This window comes from Bufo gargarizans, chromosome 7 (assembly GCF_014858855.1).
Source record: "Bufo gargarizans isolate SCDJY-AF-19 chromosome 7, ASM1485885v1, whole genome shotgun sequence".
Classification (NCBI taxonomy): domain Eukaryota; kingdom Metazoa; phylum Chordata; class Amphibia; order Anura; family Bufonidae; genus Bufo; species Bufo gargarizans.
Window position 1 is genome coordinate 28,282,093 of NC_058086.1, and position 26,020 is coordinate 28,308,112.

Sequence of the window (26,020 nt, forward strand, 5' to 3'; positions counted from 1 at the left end):
ACAAGATAACCGGTATCAGTTGCAGATCCGCAAAACACTACAGTTGTCTGAATGAGCCCTGTGACTCTGCATCAACGTATGCCCTGCTGCAAAACCAAACAAAGAATTGCATTATGATGAATGTTATCTTAACGGGCGACCGCTGCGCTCCTGGGTATAATTGTCTTGTAGGCACTTCTGGGATTACGTGCCGTACATGGGGCACATGATCCTAGCCCGGTTTAAATCCACATTGTACAGGCAGGGGGCAGATTGGCCATAGACCTTACAGGGAAATTTCCAGGGGGCCGCCTGGGACCTCCTCACGGCCGGCCAATGAAAGTATTTAGGGATGTATTTTGCGATGTACTGTGGTATTTGGCTCTGTTGGGGCGGTATAATGTGCCGCAATATAGTATTGCTGGCCCTGCTGGACCCGACTACAAAACATGGCCACTTTTAGTATTTTTTTCAAGGGCCACTTTAAGTTCCCAGTCTGCCCCGTGTACGGCCATTGCTTCAGTGCAGTGTGGCAGGCTCGGGCACTATGAGCTGCCTGCGCCCGAGGCTGCCTGACGGCACAGGGGCAACCCATCAAACATTGTGGGTTGAATCCAGTCTAGGATCACATTTGCAACCTACAGCATTAGACCCGATTAGACTGTGAGTCTAATTAGATGTGTTTATTTATTCACGCTTAAAACACGTGTATGAGGCTTCTAGGAATAAAGGTTATATTTGTCCACGGGTCAAGATAGCTAGTTCATACAGTAAACTTCGAACAGCACTGGCAACTGTAACTCTGGGAGCAAGAGGTGAATTGCCCACCATTACAATGGTCTAGTACAGGGATGGCCAACCTGAGGCTCTCCAGCTGTTGCAAAACTACGACTCCCAGCATGCCCAGACTGCCTAAAGCTATCAGCCTACAGTAAGGCATGGTGGGAGTTGTAGTTTTACAACAGCTGGAGAGCCACAGGTTGGCCATCCCTGGTCTAGTATATATAGAAACGTAAGAAAGGCTACAATTTCTAATGCCCATAGATAAATTCAATTTAAGATCTTCCATCAGTTGTACTATACGCCAAAAAATCCAAGCGAAATTTCCCCAAAATAAAGGCAGAGACTGTTGTTGCCCTAAATGTGGATTATGTGAACGCGGATTTCTGGCATTTACTTTGGGAATGTAGTAAAATAAAAAGGTATTGGGAACAAGTTTTTGTAGCCCTACAAAAGGAGTCCACTTTGACATATAGCCCTGGGATGGTGACAGTGTTGTTGGGAGGTTATGCTCTAGATATGGAAGTTCCGGCCCGGGTCGGACAGATCTGGATGAGGGGTCTGATGGTGGCAAAAGTTATTTTAGTTAGATATTGGGGTTCTGTCTCCCCACCTTCTTTAAATGAATGGATCTTGTACCTTCAACAAATTAAAGTTTATGAGGATATGGAAAGGAAACGGAGAGCGGCACGTGTGACTGCTCAGACATAGTTACCAGGGTAATTATGTCGGTTCTTATTAGAGTTGGAGTGACGACAGCCAATTGGGGGGCAAGGGGTGGGTGGTCGTAGTCTTAGGCTACTTTCACACTAGCGTTCTGCTGTCCGCTCGTGAGCTCCGTTTGAAGGAGCTCACGAGCGGACCCGAACGCCTCCGTCCAGCCCTGATGCAGTCTGAATGGAGCGGATCCGCTCAGACTGCATCAGTCTGGCGGCGTTCAGCCTCCGCTCCGCTCGCCTCCGCACGGACAGGCGGACAGCTGAACGCTGCTTGCAGCGTTCAGCTGTCCGCCTGGCCGTGCGGAGGCGAGCGGATCCGTCCAGACTTACAATGTAAGTCAATGGGAACGGATCCGCTTGAAGATGACACCATATGGCTCAATCTTCAAGCGGATCCGTCCCCCATTGACTTTACATTGAAAGTCTGAACGGATCCGCTCAGGCTACTTTCGCACTTAGAAATTTTTCTAAGTTATTAATGCAGACGGATCCGTACTGAACGGAGCCTCCGTCTGCATTAATATGATCGGATCCGTTCAGAACGGATCCGATCAAACGCTAGTGTGAAAGTAGCCTTATTGTGTGTAGTAATTGTGAATTTCCAGTCCTATTTATTTATAATTTTTGTAGGATTTTGTGGTATGTTATAGGATAGTTGACTATTGTTTTATAGTGGCTACTGTGTATTGGCTGTTTTTTCTATTATAACATGTGTTGTTTTGTATTATGAAGAAAACAAAATAAAATGGAATAAAAAAAATAAAAAAAAGACCTGATTAGACTGGGGAGTGCAAATTCATCATCATGCAATTCTAGTAAGACTCGCCACTATGGGCAGGATGATCGGTGAATGCTTTTGGTGTCTGATTAGCAATTAAACAGTGATTAAATCATTCGGAGAAATGTAAAAAAAAAATATATATGTATTTCTCTCCGAAACTGTCTTTTAGTGATGTGACCGCTGTCACATGTTTCGAAGCGGATGAAGCCTTACGTCTTCGCAGCCCCTAGTTATCTCACAGCAGGCCTTTTTATTTGCCTTTAGGTCTATTTCTATCCATGTAGTGTCACACTTCTAACGTTTAATATAAAAATCTGGAGAAACGGCGGCGAGCAGATGAGTTGGAAATTGAGTTTCCACAGTCAATAAAAACAAGATTGAAGGTTTAAATCCCCCGCCAGCCTTTTTTGAACTCCTCTGCTCATTAAATGTTTATTGGAGTGCCCGGATTAGGGGGGGATTTGGAGAACTTTGTGAACTGGTATCTGCTTAATCACTAAGTAAAACACTGTATTTGATAACGTGTTTCTCACGATATCGCACACTGCTCCAATTTAATGAAATCCCTTCAAGACCCGCTCACTGGGGGCCACTTTGCAGCCATAGCCGATCGCTCTCATTGAGTTATTCCCATCCACATCTTCACATGATGCGATCTTTTTCTATGCTACCAGTGTGATGTGGACGCAGCGGAGCAGCAGGCAAACCCGCAATATCCATAGTCCTGTAATAGATCGAAGCCAGTCATGTTGGTGTCGTCTTGTGATACATAGCCATTTTGTCATAGCGCTTGGAAATACCAGGATTTAGTCAATTTTGTCAACCGGTGTCCAGACGGATTAGTGTGGGACCAGTTCTCAGATTTGCATTGTGTCTTATGGTAAATCTAACCTAATGGTGGCATTACTGCCTCAACAATTGTGTTTTTAACCTACCATTCATTATAAAAATGTTTTAGTCCACGTACTGTTCTGTATTAGGGTACTGTATCCGAATTAGACAGAAGTGGGTCTAGGCATGGGTTAATAGGGTTTTCTGGGCCCTGACAATAAATCGTAATCGCCACTCACCTGCTCTGTCGTCCCAGTTCCTGCAGTTCCTCTCTGTCCCCTCGATTCCGTTCCCAGTCTGGCAGGTAGTATGACGTGCTGATCCCCCCAGTTGTCACTGCTGCCGGCCAATCAGTGGCCTCAGCAGAGATGTGTAGAAGGCACATCATGTGACCGTTGAGATCATTGATTGGCTGGCAGCAAAGATGTGCAGGTACTCAGCACATCACACTTCCAACCACGCTGGGACCGAAAGTGGTGTAGATGGGGGTGTGCAGCAGGAACATGGACGACCATAGAAGGTGAGTGTTTTTGTTTTTTTAACTCTCACACTGTGCTCAACCTTCTTCTTTTTTTTTTCATGTCCAGTACAACCAACTCATTTCCTGTGCCCTCTGTACCCCACTATGGATTGTGGGAAAACAGCCAAGAGTGCTCGCTCATCTATTTTAGGAACTTCCATAGCGATGAATGGAGAGCATACTGCGCATGCACAGCACGCTCTACTTCGCCTTGGGTGGGGCACACTCTAGAGGTGGGACCCACACCTATCTGACATTGATGGCATCTCCTAGCGATATCTCATCAATGTCCCAGACAGGAACACCCCTTTAAAGGGCCTATCCCATAATTAATGTAAAAAATTAAAATAAAAAAACAGATGTGACCGTATGTACTTTGCCAAAATTTCCGCAAAAATAAAATACACTACCATTTCATAAACCCGGGGCACTTTTTCACATTCCTCTTTGGAACCCTGTTGATTTTTGTTACAATTTTGCAAAATGGAAGGCAGTCTATTTAAAAAATAATAGAATTTATTTATTGTATATTATATTTATTTATATTTATAATTGTTGTTTTTTTTTGTATTGTTTGTATTAAGTGAAACGATCCACTGACTATTGATCCTGAATTATGCTCCAGACATTAAAACATTTCGAATGGATTGACCGATGTACCCTAATGATAGGCAGATCCAGTAGGGAATCCAAAATTAAGGAAGCAAGAGGCCATCGCATGGAGCACAGCGGCACTTAAGATATGTGAAATGTCGCCCCATGACTGTAGCAAGGGCAGTTGACACAAAATCATATATACTTATGGTCTGTGAATGCAGCGTATCCTCCCGTCTCATGTTTGGGATGTGAGCTTTTCTCTCTATTTTGTAATTATTTTTTCTTTTTCTTTTTTTTTATTCTCTTAAACAGCATGGCGGGGGTGTTAAAAATGCCAGCCCCCGGCCACAAAGCGGGTCCATGACAAAAGACAGATTAAAGGGTTTAGAGCAAGGTCAATGTGGGTTTTTCTCTAACTAAACACTTTTCTGAGATTTCCTCGCAGGGGAAAATAATGAAGGCCGCGCAAGGGGTTTTCAAGGCGTTTTCTATCCTCTTCACCAGCCTGCATTCGCCTGTCCTCTCAGTATGGGTGCTTAATATTCACCAGCTTTGTGAATTGGTGCAGATGAATAATTGTTGGGCTCTCCCTGCAGGAGTTAGGAGCTTATTCTAAGGGCCTAATCATTGTGTAAACAGCTCCTTAGCCCGCACTTCTAAGAATGGGTGAGATTCTAGCACAGTAACTTAGGATATTGCATGGATGTACCGCTTTGAAATGCAGAACGGATGAACCAGACTTTCGCTTCATCTTCTCTTGGACGTTCTTTTCCCCCAAATTAAATACAGACACTTAAAATATTTCCTTACATGGTAAACTGTGACACTTTACATTTTGGATTGTCTTGTTTGACCCTTAAAGACTGAGAGCGATTTAGAATTTTTTGTAAATTTATAGATAAGGGATCACTTTTCCCTGCTCTTTAATTATTTTGCGCAGTTCCGTAGGTTGCCTAACGTCTTATGTGCCTTCCTTGCTTATGTCTTGCAGAGAAAACTTCTTGCTATCTACCTCCACCACGACGAGAGTGTCCTCGCCAATGTTTTCTGCTCCCAGATGCTTTGTGCAGAAACCATAGTTTCTTACTTGAGTCAGAACTTCATCACATGGGCTTGGGATATGACGAGTGAGGCCAACCGAGCGAGGTGAGTCATGGGGAAAGCCTTGTCACAAATGTGCGGGGAAAGTTACGGTAAACACTGAACTATATCAGGTAGTGGGGGGTTTACTCCAATCTTGTGCACATGTCATGGTGTGGCATTTCTGATAATGCGACCTGTGAAAACCAGACATTTTGGAATTGGCAAGATAGGAGTTAGAACTTGATGGAGATGAGTCCGGGACAACAGGTGCGGGCGTTTAGTCTGTGTAAAGCAAGACAATTCATCCTGCTTCACTGTGCATGCGCACTGAAGCAAAGTGTGCTTCCCCTGTTTCATATGCTCAGTGTGGAGAAGAGTCCTGGACTCTTTCTAGCTAATGGCTGGTTTTCATACATTTATTCTTCCAGGCAAGTGCATGGTACTGTTAGTATCAGTGTGATGGCCATTCTTGGCTTAAAGGGGTTGTCTCACTTCAGTAAATGGCATTACTCATGTAGACACAGATAATACAAGGCACTTACTAATGTATTTGTGATTGTCCATATTGCCTCCTTTACTGGCTGGATTCATTTTTCCATCACATTATACACTGCTCGTTTCCAGGGGTTACGACTAGGGATGAACGAATCGACTTCAGATGAAACATCCGAAGTCGATTTGCATAATACTTTGTCTGAATACTGTACGGAGCGAGCGCTTCATAAATTGGCTTCATAAATTGGCTTCATAAATTGGCTTCATAAAATAATTTCTACTGTAAAAAAATCCATTTCCCGAACTCTGGTTCGGTTCCAAGTGTAAGTGATTGATACAGAAAGTTTTCAAACTTTACTGCACAGAAAACACTTTACTTGCTGATGCAGAAACACCAGGTTGTGTATGGAGAGTAAAATGCATGTCATGTTCTCACTAATTTACGTAACTGCATTGTTGTTTTTCTAATCACAACCCCCTTTGGCGCGACCTGTAGCCCTGTTTCCGAAGAACCTCAGAGCTTTACTTTTGTTAAAGCAGAAGAAGGAAGCCGAGCAATGTTTTACTGCCTCTCAATAGAGATTATAAAATGGAAGGGAAACATTTCTAGAAAGAAACGCGGGTCTCTTTATGAAAGTAAAACTTGATAAATTATTACATAAGACTTGGGGCATTTACTAACCTCCGTGAAACCCCCCTCCAAGCCTTTTATCCATCACACCCTGCAGAATGAAGGGCCGTCCCTTAACCATCTGTAGCGGCTCAATTCAGAGGGATACCTGCTGTTGCTTTGTCGCTGGCCCTGTTTGATTCCGCCGCCCCTTTTATTTTACAATAACAAAAATTGCCCGGTCGTTTTATTAAGAGAAAAGAACTTGCATCACAGGGTTTTCTATGAGTGACCATCGGTGGCCATGTAATTGCTTTGTAATGTTTTACCAAAGGACTTTATTAAGTAGCAGAACATGGATACACTGGTAATAGGCATTTACCGACTGCGCAGATACCTGCGGTGAGCTTCGCTGTGTGAGTGGATCCTCTCCTACTCTTCCCAGCTGTTCACTGATGGCGTCACTTTCCACGGGCTGCAGAATAGAGCGCTGGGGATCCAGGTACGACGGGTCAATCTGTGCACCTTTGTCACTCAGCAGACATACGCGGTGCTACATCTGTCCCTATTCACTTCCATGGAGCTGAGCTGCAAAACTGGACCCAAGCCATGGACGGTTGTGGCACTGTTTCTGGAAGAATGCAGCTGTGTTTTTCTTATCCAACTCCTTTAAAGGGGTTCTTCAGGCTTTTAATATTGATGACCAATCCTCAGGATAGGTCATCAATATCAGATCGATGGGGGTCCGACACCTGGCACCCCTGCCGATCAGCTGAATGAAGAGAAGGCGAGCGTGTGCCGTGTCCTGTCTCTCTTCCTGCTTGCTGCTGCCATGCCTACAGCAGGAAGAGAGAGTGTAGATGGCACACGTGCACGCCCATGCCTTCCCTCCATACAGTTGATTGGCGGCGGTGCCGGGAGTCAGACCACCGCCGATCTGATATTGATGACCTATCCTGAGAATCGGTAGGTCATCAATATTAAAAGCCTTTAAGTTCGTCTTAGTGGTAATGTGGTAACATAATTGATATCTGGGTCTGAGCAGCAGCATCTTCCCTGCTCCTTCTGAATAATTATTAGGGCCATGCACTTGGAAACCCAATTGCTATAGAACTAGAAGGAAGGAGAGGTCGCTACAAAATCTGTTCCCTTCGAGGGGTTGTCCCTCTTTAGAGAAGGAGAGCTCCTAAGTAAGGGAAAGCCCTGGGCTCTAATAAGACTCCATAACAGTGCCTCTAACCGTCTAATACAGGCATGCTCAACCTGCGGCCCTCCAGCTATTTTAAAACTACAACTCCCATAATTCCCAGACATCCTACAGCTATCAGCCTACAGAAGGGCATGGTGGGAGTTGTAGTTTTACAACAGCTGGAGGGCCGCAGGTTGAGCATCCCTGGTCTAGTATATATCCTTCCAGTACTGTTGGATGTTTCCAATTTCCAGGTCCAGTGTTGAACTGGCCCACCAATGTACCAGAGGATCCTCCAGTGGACCCAGCCTCTGATAACAAAAGGGGCCCGAAAGCTCCAGGATTAAAAAACAACTTGGCTGCCTTTGGAGCAAATCACTTGCCACAAAGGACTGTTTATAATTCAAAACCCGTTCAACTTTATGAATGATATGGGGGTTGGACCTCGAGAATAAATTCCTCTCGTGGGCCTCAGGAAAACCCAGTCTGAAACTCTCCGGGTCTGTTGAGAATAAATTTAACAAACAAATTCAAAAAAATAACATTATCAATAGGTTGGCTTACATTACATATGTAGAATTACTGTAAAGTGCTTCAATAAAACGCTTACTCCTAATAAGCTGAGAAGGCTTATGTGAATCCCTTCCATCACACCTTTCCAAAAATGCCCCCTGAGAAAGCAGTTTTTATACAGTGAATTTTACAATGCTTTTTTAACTTTTACACTGATTATAAAAAAATATACTGATAAGGGTACTTTCACACTTGCGTTGTTTGATTCCGGCAGGCAGTTCCGTTGCCTGAACTGACTGCCTGATCAGGCAAACTGTATGCAAACGGATGTCATTTTTTCTGACTGATCAGGCATTTTTCTGACTAATCAGGATCCTGATCAGTCAGAAAAATGCCTGATCAGTCAGAAAAATGCCTGATCAGTCAGAAAAATGCATTGCAATACCGGATCCGTTTTTCCGGTGTCATCAGGCAAAACGGATCCGTTTTTTTTTTTTTTTTTTTCATTTTTAAAGGTCTGCGCATGCGCAGACCGGAATGACGGATCCGGCATTCCGGTATTTTGAATGCCGGATCCGGCACTAATGCATTCCTATGGAAAAAAATGCCGGATCAGGCATTCAGGCAAGTCTTCAGTTTTTTTCGCCGGAGATAAAACCGTAGCATGCTACGGTTTTCTCTTTTGCCTGATCAGTCAAAACAACTGAACTGAAGACATCCTGATGCAAACTGAACGGATTACTCTCCATTCAGAATGCATGGGGATATGCCTGATCAGTTATTTTCCGGTATAGAGCCCCTGTGACGGAACTCTATGCCGGAAAAGAAAAACGCAAGTGTGAAAGTACCCTTAGTCAGAATATCAGTTGGAGGTCTGACTCCCGGCTCCCAGCCACTCAGCTGTTTCACAACGCTGTCACGCTCTGTTGAGTGCGTCTTTCTAGGCCAGTGATGTCACATTGGTCACGTGGCCTTGGTGAAGTTCAGTCCTATTTAAATGAATGGGCCTGGCCACAGGCACTGTGCAAGGTTTGCAATGCGGAGGCCGCAGCGCTCGCTGGAGCACCGCGACCTCTTCAAACAGCAGAAGTCGGACCCCACCAGTCTGATATCAATGGCCTATCCTGAGGATAGGTCATCAATATTGAACATGTGGCAGCATACAAATGGTAAAAACAAAACAAAAACTGTGACATCATTCGTAGACTTATTTTTTTCCCATATATGCCATGTATTGTGCAGGTGGTTATATTTTTTTCTTTGGCTCCAGTCTCTTCGGGGGCGTGGGTTCGGATCCCACCGCTGCCACCAAATGTAACGGATCTCCTAGCACCCCGACCGGGTACCTCCGTCAATAGATGCTCCTAGTGCTTTCCGAGGACTCCAAGCACTCCACTTGACACCATAAGCGCTGCAGACCCCATGAACCGCCGCAGCTTGGTTGGGGTCTCACCGTCCTCCACCCACGCTGGACCCAAGACCGGGCTTCAGCTTCCACTGGGTGAACCTCTCCTACAGCCAGAGAGCAGGAACAGCTCTTACAAGAGCTAGTAGTTATGTCAGGGGAGTATAGCAAATCTCCAGCGTATAGCAATGCCCCAGTGTTGATCAGTTACCCAAACACCAGCCTTAACATGAAGGATAAAACAGGCATTCTTTATTGAGGGCTACCCGCCCGTATTTATGCAGGTCCCCATCTGGTGGACACGCCCCTAGGGGACCAGATGGAAGACTGTGACACAGGACAGATATGCAGCAATTCAGGATACACAGACACAATACATCCCCACAATGCATCATGGTTTCCTCCTCTCTGCCCTGGAGACACCCGAGGAGTATTTCAATTATCTCTCAGGACAAAGGGAAATCGCCAATACACATGTGGGGACAACAGGACAGAAATCACCATTTAAACACACAATGTCATAACCCTTACAGTAAACACAGACATTTAACATATCCCCAGATAGCTCAAGTCTGAGTGCATATTATTAGGTGAATGGCACTCAGACTACACAAATACAATAAAATTAGCTATCTGGGTACCCTCACATAACATAAAACACAATTCCAAAGACAGATTTAAGCTGTGCGGCCGGTCTTCTCCTTTAAAGTTAGTATGGGCCATAATCCTGAGGCAAGAGGCTGGTAGCCAGGCCCCTCCAAAACCCAGTGGCGAGGTTGGTTTCACCACATATACTAGGAATTTTTATGCTAGTTTCGTTCTCTTTGTGTATAGCTGGAGCATCAGATGTGCATCATGTCTACAGGAGCTGTCAGTGATTTCATTTTTTTTTTCTTCCTTAAGTATTCATATTCTCCCTTTCTACTCAGCCTTATGGCTCATGCACATGAACGTGTGCTGCCTGCACTGAGCATTGGGGACCACCATGTGGACTGCACCGATGGGTGCAGACCCTTTCAACTTGAATGGGTCTGTGATCCATCCACACTTCTAAAAAATAAAGCATTGTTCTATTTTTTTTGTGGTGCGGAGGCACGGACCTAAATGCCACGGAAGCGATCTGTACTGCCTATGTGGCCTCCCGCTCCGTATCCATTAACAGAATAAAAGAGCCATTTATAACTGAGTTGTTACAATGTTATTTTCATGCACCCGTCTATACAAACTGCAAAAAATTACCAAGGTACCAATCTATACAGTATCTCTTTTCTCTATATATGTGTGTGTGTATATATATATATATATATATATATATATATACAGTACAGACCAAAAGTTTGGACACACCTTCTTATTCAAAGAGTTTTCTTTATTTTCATGACTATGAAAATTGTAGATTCACACTGAAGGCATCAAAACTATGAATTATCACATGTGGAATTATATACATAACAAAAAAGTATGAACCAACTGAAAATATGTCATATTCTAGGTTCTTCAAAGTAGCCACCTTTTGCTTTGGTTACTGCTTTGCACACTCTTGGCATTCTCTTGATGAGCTTCAAGAGGTAGTCACCTGAAATGGTCTTCCAACAGTCTTGAAGGAGTTCCCAGAGATGCTTAGCACTTGTTGGCCCTTTTGCCTTCACTCTGCGGTCCAGCTCACCCCAAACCATCTCGATTGGGTTTAGGTCCGGTGACTGTGAAGGCCAGGTCATCTGGCGCAGCACCCCATCACTCTCCTTCATGGTCAAATAGCCCTTACACAGCCTGGGGGTGTGTTTGGGGTCATTGTCCTGTTGAAAAATAAATGATGGTCCAACTAAACGCAAACCGGATGGAATAGCATGCACGCTGCAAGATGCTGTGGTAGCCATGCTGGTTCAGTATGCCTTCAATTTTGAATAAATCCCCAACAGTGTCACCAGCAAAGCCCCCCCGCACCATCACACCTCCTCCTCCATGCTTCCCGGTGGGAACCAGGCATGTAGAGTCCATCCGCTCACCTTTTCTGCGTCGCACAAAGACACGGTGGTTGGAACCAAAGATCTCACATTTGGACTCATCAGACCAAAGCACAGATTTCCATTGGTCTAATGTCCATTCCTTGTGTTCTTTAGCCCAAACAAGTCTCTTCTGCTTGTTGCCTGTCCTTAGCAGTGGTTTCCTAGCAGATCTTCTACCATGAAGGCCTGATTCACACAGTCTCCTCTTAACAGTTGTTCTAGAGATGTGTCTGCTGCTAGAACTCTGTGTGGCATTGACCTGGTCTCTAATCTGAGCTGCTGTTAACCTGCGATTTCTGAGGCTGGTGACTCGGATGAACTTATCCTCCGCAGCAGAGGTGACTCTTGGTCTTCCTTTCCTGGGGCGGTCCGCATGTGAGCCAGTTTCTTTGTGGCGCTTGATGGTTTTTGTGACTGCACTTGGGGACACTTTCAACGTTTTCCCAATTTTTCGGACTGACTGACCTTCATTTTTTAAAGTAATGATGGCCACTCGTATTTCTTTACTTAGCTGCTTTTTTCTTGCCATAATACAAATTCTAACAGTCTATTCAGTAGGACTATCAGCTGTGTATCCACCTGACTTCTCCACAACGCAACTGATGGTCCCAACCCCATTTATAAGGCAAGAAATCCCACTTATTAAACCTGACAGGGCACACCTGTGAAGTGAAGACCATTTCAGGTGACTACCTCTTGAAGCTCATAAAGAGAATGCCAAGAGTGTGCAAAGCAGTAATCAAAGCAAAAGGTGGCTACTTTGAAGAACCTAGAATATGACATATTTTCAGTTGTTTCACACTTTTTTGTTATGTATATAATTCCACATGTGTTAGTTCATAGTTTTGATGCCTTCAGTGTGAATCTACAATTTTCATAGTCATGAAAATAAAGAAAACTCTTTGAATGAGAAGGTGTGGCCAAACTTTTGGTCTGTACTGTGTGTATATATATATATATATATATATATATATATACATATACACACATATACTGTGGCTAATTGACTCCCTTAGGAAGTGAGCCTTTCTTAGGAAATTGACCATGTTGTGTGATATGTTCTGTGCACAGCGCCGAGGAATAGTTTGGTCTAGATCTGCACCAGTTTGTTTCTTCTGTTCACTCCGAAGGACAAAACAGATCATTGGGGGTCTGACCTCTGGGACCACAACCAGTCACAAGAACACGGCAGCCCGTATCCCCCCTTTGAAAGGAGAACTGGTTGAGTATATGTACATCACTGTTCCATTTATTGTCTTTGGGACATCCGGAGATGGAGTGCAGCACAGTTTTCTCTGGCGAATCTATAGAGTGAATGGAGCAGAGGTGCGCATGCTCGACCTGTGCATTCATTGTTCTCATGACAGATGGAGGGAAATTGTTCTAAGCAGAATGCCGCCATTAGTGAATCACTTTTTATAATGCCCATAAAATGCCAACTACTATAGACATATGTGTCTATGGGAAATTCCAACCCTGCCATTACCACCTTCCGTTGGTCCCTTCCAGAGCTTGGGTTTTGTGACCATGAAGTTCCCCAGTCTTTATTTGGTAATATTAGTTACGTTCCCTACAACAAATAGGCTCAGACACATTGTTAGCTACCTCATTTATTGACTCATTTATTAACAGGCCAGTGGTTTTGAAATGGCCCTGATGATGGTGAACCCCCAACTCATCCTTCAACACTCAGGAGAGGAAAAACCCCCTAGTGGAGGAAACCTCCAGGGAACCATGGCTGAAGGACTGCCCTTCCCCTGGGCAAGGGGGTAAAAACCATCATTTGAGATGAGGTAGCTTAGGAAAGTCCGGGTAATCTGTCACATCCAGTATTCGGAAAGTCTGCTAGATGTTGAATCCAGAAAATCCGGTAATTGTCAAATCCAGTATTAGGAAAGTCCGGTAAAATGTCACATCCGGTATTGAGGACAGAGACCAAGCCTGGAATCTGCCTCTTGATACAGAAGATCATTGTCCAGCAATGTCATGATGGTTTCAGTTGTCTTGGCGCTCCACCCCTTGAATATTATCGGGGATTTTCAGGGTCCTGGGTCTTTTCTCTCAGGCCAATGGAGACACCTTCTCTGGACAACTTTAAAGACAAACGCTGAGAAAAAATGAAGAAAGACCATTAATCCTAAAACAGCTCTATATAATATATTACTTATCTGAAATGTTTCTGGAGCACATTAGACCTTCACACGGCATCTACTCACCTGGAAATCTGTATAGTTCATTAGTTGGTATATTATCAGGCCAACAAATCCAGTCCACTCGACCACCATGCCTGTCCTGGTGTAGATCTGCAGAAGACAGAGGGACAGAATGGAGGATTAGTGCCTGGCTCACCAGCAGCTATGGTATGGAGTGAGATGGGAGCATGACATGTCCACCAAGAGCTTCTATATTAATGTCACACAGGACATGGATTAAAGAAGATGGTGAAAAGTTATATGAACTCACCTCTTCACATCGGCCAGTACATAGCTGGAAGAAGCCGATGGTCATACACACAGAAACTGGAAAGATGTGTTAAGGAAAAGTAACAGAATTCTATTACTATAATGTGTCCTATACTGTCATGTCTCATCTGTCCTACAATGGAGTCAGAGGGAGCCGATAATCTCCTAGTTGCCATAGTCCAGAATTTGACAGAATTGTCTTGAATTTTCAGACACTATGATGGCAAATTCAGGTTGTCCCAGACCTCAAATAGGTGGCTTAGGTAAATCCTACCAATATATGACCCAATGTCCCAAATTTACCCACAGCAGTGTTGGTAAGTGTTTTTATGTCCAGTGTATCCAGCACACAACATGGCACTGTACCAGTCAGCTATAAGAGGATACAGGTCAGCAGGGCCACAATGGTCACCAAGGTTAATGCCATTCTAATGTGGCATAGGCGGCGACTGCTGAAGGATTTCTTGTACAGGCATACAGCTTGACCTAGGTTGTTAACGGCACACAAGAAAAATGACGGTCCTGCGGCGATCCTGTGGACTGTAGGACTGATCCTCATCTAGAAAAAAAGCAGAGAAATAAAGGTCATCAATATGGACATCATGAAGATCTGAGAATACAGAACAGCAGAGGCCGCAGGTGGTGTAATTATACAGGGGCAGGAATACATAAGAATAGTCACCAGGGCGCGTCATTGTATTTATACACATCTCTTGACTTAAAGCGATGTCCCCTCTGTATTACTAGACCTGAGACCTCTGTATATAAACTTACCGAAACTACGGCGGTCACAGCGGTCCCAATGCAGCCAATCCATGCAAAGGCATAGAGGATTCTCTGGCAGATGATATGTCGCCTCTCTGATTTTTCAGACCGGATGATCATGAACCGGTACATGATGGAAGCGTTGCCAGCTCCTGAAATAGACAATACATGGGATCAGCCGGGAACGTCCATAGACACTTGTGATAACCTCCAGGACTCAGTGATGATTATAATCTCCAGTGATGGCCGCCGCTCAGCAGTGAATAGTGATTAGGGAGATAACGTCATCACTGAGCGCTGGAGCCGCTGATCTCCTCATGGTGTTGTCTCTCTAAATCCACTTACCTAGAATGGCAGATATTAAGAAGACCACTGTAAAGACCACCGATTCGGGGAATATTGCTCCCGTGTCACTGAGAAAGAAAGCAAAATATTGGGAGTTATTTGGACGCAAACCAGAGAATTGTGTCATGTCTTCTAATAGCAGAGGAGACTTTATTTCCTTCCATTGTAATCATCCTCCATAATATGATCTAATGTCCAGACACCGTCCAGTGCATGAAATCTCAGTCTTAATAAAGTCCCCCCAATGGGATGTTTTCTGTGCTAACAATTACGAGCTGGAGCTTATTATTAATCCACTAACAAAAATCATAACATTCCAGGAATAAACTGATAATACGGTAATAACAGTAATGATACTACAGAGGAGTCCCGCCCCGTCCCCTCTTACCTGATGTAAGGATATTTTACATGGCCTGGGATGACAGTCAAGGCAATCAGGGCACAGAGGCCCGATAGCGTCCATATGACCCAGAGGAAAGGCAAGAATGCCAAACCCCGGATCTCCATGGCGCAAAGTCAAATATTCGCTAAGCGAAAGCAAGGATTTGCTGAGCAAAAACACAAGCCGATCTGTCTCTCTCTATATCCAGAGATATTCTGACCAAGGTAATGTCAGGCAGTGGTTTTCCAAGTCTCAGAACTCGGTGATGTCACTATCTTCTGTGACATCACACCTGCCGCAATCTGATTGGTCCTCGCAAGATTCTGTAATTTCATTGGTCCTCACCTCATTGTTAAAACCAATCTGATTGGTTCTTAGTAGCTTCTGTGGTGTCATTGGTGTTCCCATCACCACACATGCCTGGATCTGATTGGTCCTCAGTATTTTCGATTGTTATACATATATTGCCAAGATGTTTTTGCCTTTTCAAGTCTTCTCAATAAATAAAAACTCTGCTTTATACACGTGCCACCATATGACAACAGAATGAGTAAAGCTGAGTGATGGGTCCTGCTCCCATATCAGCCCCTACCCTCTATACAAGGAACGAAGGCGCCATGAAAGGTGTCTCTATTCTGCTGACAGTGCCAGGAGGGAAGGAGTCACCTCTCACTGCTCCGCGCCCCATCCAAATTATTTCTGCTTGGGATTATGGTTATAAACATTTATTGGATAATTACCGATAACGCAATTCCATCTGGCTGTGTATAAAGATGCAGTTGGCTTTCCCAGTCGTATTCTCCCTTTCTACTCATCTTTAACCGAATATGAAGTTACGACTGCAGCCTGGTTTAGCTGAAGGTTTTTACTTTCCGCCAGCAGTGATTTTCCCGGAACTTAATGCCGTGTGTTCCTGTAACTTCAGACAAGGGGCAGCAGCATCTAATGGAGATGGGAGAATTGGTTTGCCCATCTCTATTTGTTAAGGAATACCAGCGCAGGCGATCCTCTCTGCTCGAACACAGCTATAGAGGGTACTGTAGGGGAAGTCATGTCTGGGCACAAGTGCCTGAGTTGGTTCAAGGTTCCCTCTGCCACCACCGGAAAGAAAGTACCTGTATGCATGGTAGGTGGGGACCCGAATGCAGGTTTTGCATTGGGGCCCAGGAGCTATGTTACCTTATTTTCCGCTTTAGAAGACGCACTTTTCCCTCCAGAAGTGTGGGGAAAATGGCAGTGCGTCTTATAAAGTGAATACAGCAGTATTACATGTCCGGCACATCGCAGACCGCGCTGTTCTGCATAGGTATAGCGGCCTGCGATGTACCAGTGACATGTAAACAGGGGCGCTATCAGGGGTAGTAGCGGGGCCCAGTGCAGTCACTGAACTTCATTAAGCCGGGCCTCGGTAAGAGCACACATCATATCTAAAGTGTATAAAGCATCCCCTAGCATTGCTTTATTAATGAAATGGGCGGGGCTGTAACGTAACGTGACTGAGTGAGTGACGTGCGCTGTCGAAATGCCCGCTCTGTGCATGGCGGATACTGCTTACAGATAAGTGAATACTGCAAGTTTAGCAAAGCAACCCTGCTAGGTGCTGCTGCTGCATACACTTTTTATATGTGATGGCTGCTATGACTAGGGCCCAATGTTATGGGGTCAGATCCCCCCATAACAGAGTCATCCACAGATCCCCACAAGAGTGTCCTCCACCCACAGACCCCCACAAGAGTGTCCTCCACCCACAGACCCCCACAAGAGTGTCCTCCACCCACAGACCCCCACAAGAGTGTCCTCCACCCACAGACCCCCACAAGAGTGTCCTCCACCCACAGACCCCCACAAGAGTGTCCTCCACCCACAGACCCCCACAAGAGTGTCCTCCACCCACAGACCCCCACAAGAGTGTCCTCCACCTACAGACCCCCACAAGAGTGTCCTCCACCCACAGACCCCCACAAGAGTGTCCTCCACCCACAGACCCCCACAAGAGTGTCCTCCACCCACAGACCCCCACAAGAGTGTCCTCCACCCACAGACCCCCACAAGAGTGTCCTCCACCCACAGACCCCCACAAGAGTGTCCTCCACCCACAGACCCCCACAAGAGTGTCCTCCACCCACAGACCCCCACAAGAGTGTCCTCCACCCACAGACCCCCACAAGAGTGTCCTCCACCCACAGACCCCCACAAGAGTGTCCTCCACCCACAGACCCCCACATCCGCGTCCTCCACCCACAGACCCCCACATCCGCGTCCTCCACCCACAGACCCCCACATGCGCGTCCTCCACCCACAGACCCCCACATCCGCGTCCTCCACCCACAGACCCCCACATCCGCGTCCTCCACCCACAGACCCCCACATCCGCGTCCTCCACCCACAGACCCCCACATCCGCGTCCTCCACCCACAGACCCCCCACATCCGCGTCCTCCACCCACAGACCCCCCACATCCGCGTCCTCCACCCACAGACTCCCCACATCCAGTTCAAAATATTTTATTTTCTTAATTTCCTTCTAAAAAACCTAGGTGCGTCTTATTATCAGTTTCATCTTATAAAGCGAAAAATACAGTACACCTCTGTGCAGCGAGAAGAAGACTTCTAGCCCCAGGCTAATTCTCATAGGCACATGGGCAGTGTAAGGGTCCATTTACACATCTGCAATTCTGTTCCACATTTTGCGGAACGTAATTGCAGACCCATTTATTTCTATGGGGCCGCACGATGTGCGACCCCGATCCAGAAATGCGGTCCCGCACTTCCGGGTCTGCATTTTTGTTTGAGAAAAAAATAGAACATGTTCTATTTTTGTCCGCAATTGCGTACAAGAATAGGCATATTACTCTTAGTGCTTGCGATGTTCAGTCCGCAAAATGCGGAACACACAATGCCGGTGTTCGTCTTTTGCGGATCCGTGGATCCGCAAAACACACACGGATGTGTGAATGGACCCTAATACTGACAGTTTCAATGCACTGCAATATCATGTATTGTACTACATTGGAAATGGGATCAGACCCCCAAAGGTTGAAGTCCCATAGTGAGACAGTAATAAGGTTAAAAAAATATATTAAAGTTTTTTTTATATAAATAGGTTTCTAGTAAAGAAAGTCATTTCTCCTCATCAACCGATTTATAATTATAAAAATAAATAAAAAATGTACACATTGGGTATAAACATATCACATGATCTACCCTGTCATGTGAACGCGGTAAAAAAAGAAAAATGGTGCAGTCATTTCTTTGTCACCATGTCTCCATGCACCAGAAAATAGTGATAATGTCCACTTATCCTCCAAAAAACGGGTGCCAATAAAAACGTCTACTCAACACCATCGCCAGAAAAAAATGTGCTTTATTTTTTCAAAAATGCTTTTAATTAGCAAAATTGAAGTAATAAAAAAAGACATATTAGGTATCGAGGCATCCGTAAATACCTGCTCTATGAAAAATATAACGTATCCCATCAGATGAACGCTGTAAAAAAAAAAAAAAAAAAAAAAAAAAAAAAGACTGGTGCCAGATCTGCCATTTTTTAGGCACCTCGCCTCACACAAAGCATAATATCAAGCGATCAATGATACCAATGAAAGCATTAGCTCTTCCCGCATAAAATGAGCCCTCACACAACACTATCGGCAGAAAAATAAAAAAAATATACAGTACAGACCAAAAGTTTGGACACACCTTCTCATTCAAAGAGTTTTCTTTATTTTCATGACTATGAAAATTGTAGATTCACACTGAAGGCATCAAAACTATGAATTATCACATGTGGAATTATATACATAACAAAAAAGTGTGAAACAACTGAAAATATGTCATATTCTAGGTTCTTCAAAGTAGCCACCTTTTGCTTTGATTACTGCTTTGCACACTCTTGGCATTCTCTTGATGAGCTTCAAGAGGTAGTCACCTGAAATGGTCTTCCAACAGTCTTGAAGGAGTTCCCAGAGATGCTTAGCACTTGTTGGCCCTTTTGCCTTCACTCTGCGGTCCAGCTCACCCCAAACCATCTTGATTGGGTTTAGGTCCAGTGACTGTGAAGGCCAGGTCATCTGGCGCAGCACCCCATCACTCTCCTTCATGGTCAAATAGCCCTTACACAGCCTGGGGGTGTGTTTGGGGTCATTGTCCTGTTGAAAAATAAATGATGGTCCAACTAAACGCAAACCGGATGGAATAGCATGCCGCTGCAAGATGCTGTGGTAGCCATGCTGGTTCACTATGCCTTCAATTTTGAATAAATCCCCAACAGTGTCACCAGCAAAGCCCCCCCACACCATCACACCTCCTCCTCCATGCTTCCCGGTGGGAACCAGGCATGTAGAGTCCATCCGTTCACCTTTTCTGCGTCGCACAAAGACACGGTGGTTGTAACCAAAGATCTCAAATTTGGACTCATCAGACCAAAGCACATATTTCCACTAGGTCTAATGTCCATTCCTTGTGTTCTTTAGCCCAAACAAGTCTCTTCTGCTTGTTGCCTGTCCTTAGCAGTGGTTTCCTAGCAGATATTCTATCATGAAGGCCTGATTCACACAGTCTCCTCCTAACAGTTGTTCTAGAGATGTGTCTGCTGCTAGAACTCTGTGTGGCGTTGACCTTGTCTCTAATCTGAGCTGCTGTTAACCTGCGATTTCTGAGGCTGGTGACTCGGATGAACTTATCCTCTGCAGCAGAGGTGACTCTTGGTCTTCCTTTCCTGGGGCGGTCTGCATGTGAGCCAGTTTCTTTGTAGCACTTGATGGTTTTTGTGACTGCACTCGGGGACACTTTCAAAGTTTTCCCAATTTTTTGGCTGACTGACCTTCATTTCTTAAAGTAATGATGGTCACTCGTTTTTCTTTACTTAGCTGCTTTTTTCTTGCCATAATACAAATTCTAACAGTCTATTCAGTAGGACTATCAGCTGTGTATCCACCTGACTTCTCCACAACGCAACTGATGGTCCCAACCCCATTTATAAGGCAAGAAATCTCACTTATTAAACCTGACAGGGCACACCTGTGAAGTGAAGACCATTTCAGGTGACTACCTCTTGAAGCTCATCAAGAGAATGCCAAGAGTGTGCAAAGCAGTAATCAAAGCAAAAGGTGGCTACTTTGAAGAACCTAGAATATGACATATTTTCAGTTGTTTCACACTTTTTTGTTATGTATATAATTCCACATGTGTTAATTCATAGTTTTGATGCCTTCAGTGTGAATCTACAATTTTCATAGTCATGAAAATAAAGAAAACTCTTTGAATGAGAAGGTATGGCCAAACTTTTGGTCTGTACTGTATATAGCTCCCAGAAAATGACAACAGAAAAATAAAAATGCTTTTATTAAGTAAAACTGAAAACTAAAAAAAGACAAGTTTTGTATCTCTACATCCGTAAGGACCTGATCTCAAAAAATATCACGTGATCACATTTTGTGATCGCCGTAAAAATGTAAGCCTAAAAACTATGCCACAACTGCCATTTATGGTCACCTCACCTCGCCTTCAAAAATCATGATATCAAGCAATCCTAAAGTCATATGTACTGCAAGCTAGTACCAATTATAATCGCAACTCATGCTTCAAAGAATAAGCTGTCGAAGCTTATTTTGTCAGAAAATTGCTGTACTAGCACCCAGAGACTGTTCAAAAGCAACATGGTGCCCGTAAACCAGTCCATTAAAATCTGTGTTTCCAGAACTAGTAGAACCTGCCTAACATATCACCACATACTTTACTTTTACTGTTGAGCCCTCTCATATGTTCAGGCAAAAGAATAGGGCCATTTGTAGAGTTTTTCTAAAACCAGGAAACACAGCATAAGAAGGCCTCTTTCACACGACCGTTTTTTTTTTCCATTTACGGGCCGTTCTTTGCTTTCCGTATACGAAACCATTAATTTTAATGGTTCCGCAAAAAAAACGGAATGTACTTCATATGCATTCCGTTTCCGTATTTCTGTTTTTCCTTTCTGTTGAAAGATAGAACATGTCCTATTATTGCCCACAAATCACGTTCCGTGGCTCCATTCAAGTCAATGGGTCCGCAAAAAAAACGAAACTCATACGGAAATGCATCCGTATGTCTTCCATATCCGTTCCATTTTTGCAGAACCATCTATTGAAAGTTTTATGCTCAGCCCAATTTTTTATATGTAATTACTGTATATGCCATACGCAAAAACGGAATGGAAAAACGGAACAGAAACTGAAACACAGCGGATCCATGAAAAACTGGCTGCAAAACACTGAAAAAGCCATACAGTCGTGTGAAAGAGGCCTATTGCTCCAGTCAGTCATCCGCACTTTGGGTCCGGATCCGTTTCCCAATTATGCAGAACGGGTGTGGATCTATTTATTTTCAATGGGGACGGAAAAGATGCAGACAGCACACAGTGTCCTATGATGCAGCTGCGGACAAGATTAGGCATTTCTATTGGGGTGCCGGCCTGGTGTTTTGCGGATCCGCAAAACACTGAGGACTTGTGAATGGACCCTAATAATTAGAGGCCTGACTCTTCACATTGGCACACGATGAACGCAAGATATTGACCACTGAAAAGGCATATCTGTGGAAAAATGTCAATTTTCACTTTTCACCCTCAGTTTTTTTAAATGCCTATGGGGTTGAAATGTTCTCTACATCCCTTGTAGTTTCCAAAACATGGTCGCCTGTTGGGGGTTTCCATTGTAGGGGTACCTCAGGATCTCATCAAATGCGACATGGTGCCCAAAACCATTTCAGCAAAATCTGCCCACCAAAAGCCATGTAGCTCTGCTTCCCTTCTGAGTGTTTCTAATTTCTATAAAACTCTTGTGGGGTCAAAGTGTTTGCTACACCCCTTGAAAAATTCCTTGAAGGGAGTGGGGTTAGTTTCCAAGTTTGGGGTTGCTTTTTGGGATTTTCCACTGTAGGGATACCTCAGAGTCTCTTTAAATGTGACATGGGGTCAAAAATCGGTCCAACAAAATCTCCCCTTAAAAAAACCACATGGCGCTCCTTCCCTTCTGTGCCCAGCAGTGTGCCCATACAACAGTTTAGGATCATATATGGGATGTTTCTGTAAACTTCGGAATTAGGGTAATATGAATTAATATGGAAAATCTATCGGGGCAAAAAAGTGAAACTTTTAAATTTTCACTTGCATATCTCTTTAATTCCCGTGTAACACCTAAAGGGTTAGCAATTGTAAAAATCATTTTTGACTAGTGTGAGGGCTGTAGTTTGTAAAATGGGGTCAATTATGGGTGGTTTCTATTATGTAAGCCACCAAAGTGCTTTTCAAATTCTGAGCCTTATAACTTGGAAAATTTGGCTTTGTCCTTAAAGGCCATGTACACTTTTGGGGACAATTCTTTTTATTGTTATTGTATTGTACTCATTTTGAGCTAAAACTCATTTTTTCATCTGGCATTTATTAAAAATTTTGAACCACTGCCTTTGTGCAGCCTTCAGTTTATCTAGTAGCAGGATCTGAATTTTCAGTGTATTGCGTCAGTCAGCTCAGCCTACTCTCTTATCTGAGACCTTATAAACATTTATTATAGCTCAATTCTTATGTTACTGATAAGAATGTAGCTTAAAAAAGTGTTAGACATTTTAGTAATTTACAGGTAAGGTTTATTAATTGATCTGCACAAAGTAAAAGTTAAAAGATTTCACTCAGCTAGAAAAACAGTTAACACTTTGTGACAGAATGGCTCAAATATTTTTAATAAAGAACAATTGAAAAAATTATTTGTAGCTCAATACGAGTAAATTCAATCACAAAAAAAAAAAGAAGAAAAGAATTGCCCCCGAGGTGTACATAGCCTTTAAGGTGAAAAATGGGTGGGCCCTGAAGGGGTTAAAGAGGTTATCCAAGAATTACTATTGATGATCCCTCTTCATAGGTCATCAATATCAGATCGGCTGGGGCCCAGCTTCTGGGACCCCAGATGATCAGCTCTTAGAGCACCGCGACCTTTTCCTAGGCCATGTGATATCACAGTTAGGCCTCTTGCACACAAACGTATTTTATTTCTGTGTCCGTTCCATTTTTTATTTTTTTTGCGGACCCTATACGGAACGATTCATTTCAATGGGTCCACAAAAAAATTTAAGTTACTCTGTGTGCATTCAGTTTCCATATTTCTGTTCCGCAAAAAAATAGATCATGTCTTATTATTGTCCGCATTACGGATAAGGATAGTACTGTCCTATCAGGGGGCAGCTGTTCCGTTCCGCAAAATACGGAATGCACACGGACGTTATCTGTATTTTTTTGTGAATCCGTTTTTTGCTAAATACATATGGTCGTGTGCAAGAGCCCTTATTATGATTTTTTTTTTTTTATATTTTTGTAAAGTGCCTCCAAAGTGGTTGCAGTGTGACCCACAAGTTCCTGCAACCATGACCCCAAAATCTAAAAAAAAAAAAAAAAAAATCCAATCTGGCAAGTCATGCTGCAATCTCAGCCAGTTCAGTGCCTGCAGTGCTACATAGTGATTGTTGGTCGTGTGATTGCCATCTTGCGGACCAATGTAGCCCCAACCTAAAGGATAAACCTCTTCAGATTTATGTCAGACATATTAGCAAATTGCTTTATCATCACATCCCTAATACATGGCTCTTGCTTGCAGTCTAGCGACTTGCACGGCTGTACAAGTCTATACGACATAAATCCCCAAGTGTGTTTTACCTATTAAAAAAAAATCAGTCTCCCAGGTTTTGTTCGGTTGTCTTCCAGTTCCCATCCTGAGAACTTCTGGACGGACAGGGTCACATGCAGTTCTGCAGCCAGTGACTTCCCTCAGCGGTGATGTGTCTGTGGCATGTCACTGCTGGGTCATATGCAGCTTGGAGACGCATCACCACTACTCAGACCGTGTTTGTCAGCAGCGGCCAAGGGACCCCATCCAGAAGTTTACAGACCAGGGGCCAGAGGACTGCTGCTGACCAGAGCTAGTGAGCTGGAGCAGAACGACAGCTAGCAGATGACTATAATTTTTTTCAATAGATAGTACATGCTGTTGGGGACAGTTAAAAAAAAAAAAAATACCAAAAAACAACAACTCCTTTAATACCCTTATAACATTTGCAGCAGCTGTATTTTACAAGGGAAGTGATCTGAGATAAAATAACTTGCTGATGTCCCTGTGTCTAATCTACAGGTAGGGATGCACTGGTCCTACTGGTGTGTCAGGTGGTCCTCCACTGAGTCTAGGCTGTAACAAAATAATGGCGTCCAGTCACTTACCACTACAGGGAGTGCAGAATTATTAGGCAAATGAGTATTTTGACCACATCATCCTCTTTATGCATGCTGTCTTACTCCAAGCTGTATAGGCTCGAAAGCCTACTACCAATTAAGCATATTAGGTGATGTGCATCTCTGTAACGAGAAGGGGTGTGGTCTAATGACATCAACACCCTATATCAGGTGTGCATAATTATTAGGCAACTTCCTTTCCTTTGGCAAAATGGGTCAAAAGAAGGACTTGACAGGCTCAGAAAAGTCACAAATAGTGAGATATCTTGCAGAGGGATGCAGCACTCTTAAAATTGCAAAGCTTCTGAAGCGTGATCATCGAACAATCAAGCGTTTCATTCAAAATAGTCAACAGGGTCGCAAGAAGCGTGTGGAAAAACCAAGGCGCAAAATAACTGCCCATGAACTGAGAAAAGTCAAGCGTGCAGCTGCCAAGATGCCACTTGCCACCAGTTTGGCCATATTTCAGAGCTGCAACATCACTGGAGTGCCCAAAAGCACAAGGTGTGCAATACTCAGAGACATGGCCAAGGTAAGAAAGGCTGAAAGACGACCACCACTGAACAAGACACACAAGCTGAACGTCAAGACTGGGCCAAGAAATATCTCAAGACTGATTTTTCTAAGGTTTTATGGACTGATGAAATGAGAGTGAGTCTTGATGGGCCAGATGGATGGGCCCGTGGCTGGATTGGTAAAGGGCAGAGAGCTCCAGTCCGACTCAGACGCCAGCAAGGTGGAGGTGGAGTACTGGTTTGGGCTGGTATCATCAAAGATGAGCTTGTGGGGCCTTTTCAGGTTGAGGATGGAGTCAAGCTCAACTCCCAGTCCTACTGCCAGTTTCTGGAAGACACCTTCTTCAAGCAGTGGTACAGGAAGAAGTCTGCATCCTTCAAGAAAAACATGATTTTCATGCAGGACAATGCTCCATCACACGCGTCCAAGTACTCCACAGCGTGGCTGGCAAGAAAGGGTATAAAAGAAGAAAATCTAATGACATGGCCTCCTTGTTCACCTGATCTGAACCCCATTGAGAACCTGTGGTCCATCATCAAATGTGAGATTTACAAGGAGGGAAAACAGTCCACCTCTCTGAACAGTGTCTGGGAGGCTGTGGTTGCTGCTGCACGCAATGTTGATGGTGAACAGATCAAAACACTGACAGAATCCATGGATGGCGGCTTCTGAGTGTCCTTGCAAAGAAAGGTGGCTATATTGGTCACTGATTTGTTTTTGTTTTGTTTTTGAATGTCAGAAATGTATATTTGTGAAAGTTGAGATGTTATATTGGTTTCACTGGTAAAAATAAATA

General features: G+C 44.0%; 1 protein-coding gene across 3 annotated transcripts in view; it reads left to right on the forward strand.

Annotated features, from left to right (window-relative positions):
- The window catches only part of FAF1 (Fas associated factor 1), a 265,559-nt gene that overhangs the window by 159,384 nt on the left and 80,155 nt on the right, over positions 1-26,020 (forward strand). For all 3 annotated transcript variants that reach the window (XM_044300816.1, XM_044300817.1, XM_044300818.1), the window contains one exon: positions 5,199-5,353. In XM_044300816.1, coding sequence (XP_044156751.1) covers positions 5,199-5,353 — 155 coding nt within the window. The remainder of the gene's footprint in view (positions 1-5,198; positions 5,354-26,020) is intronic.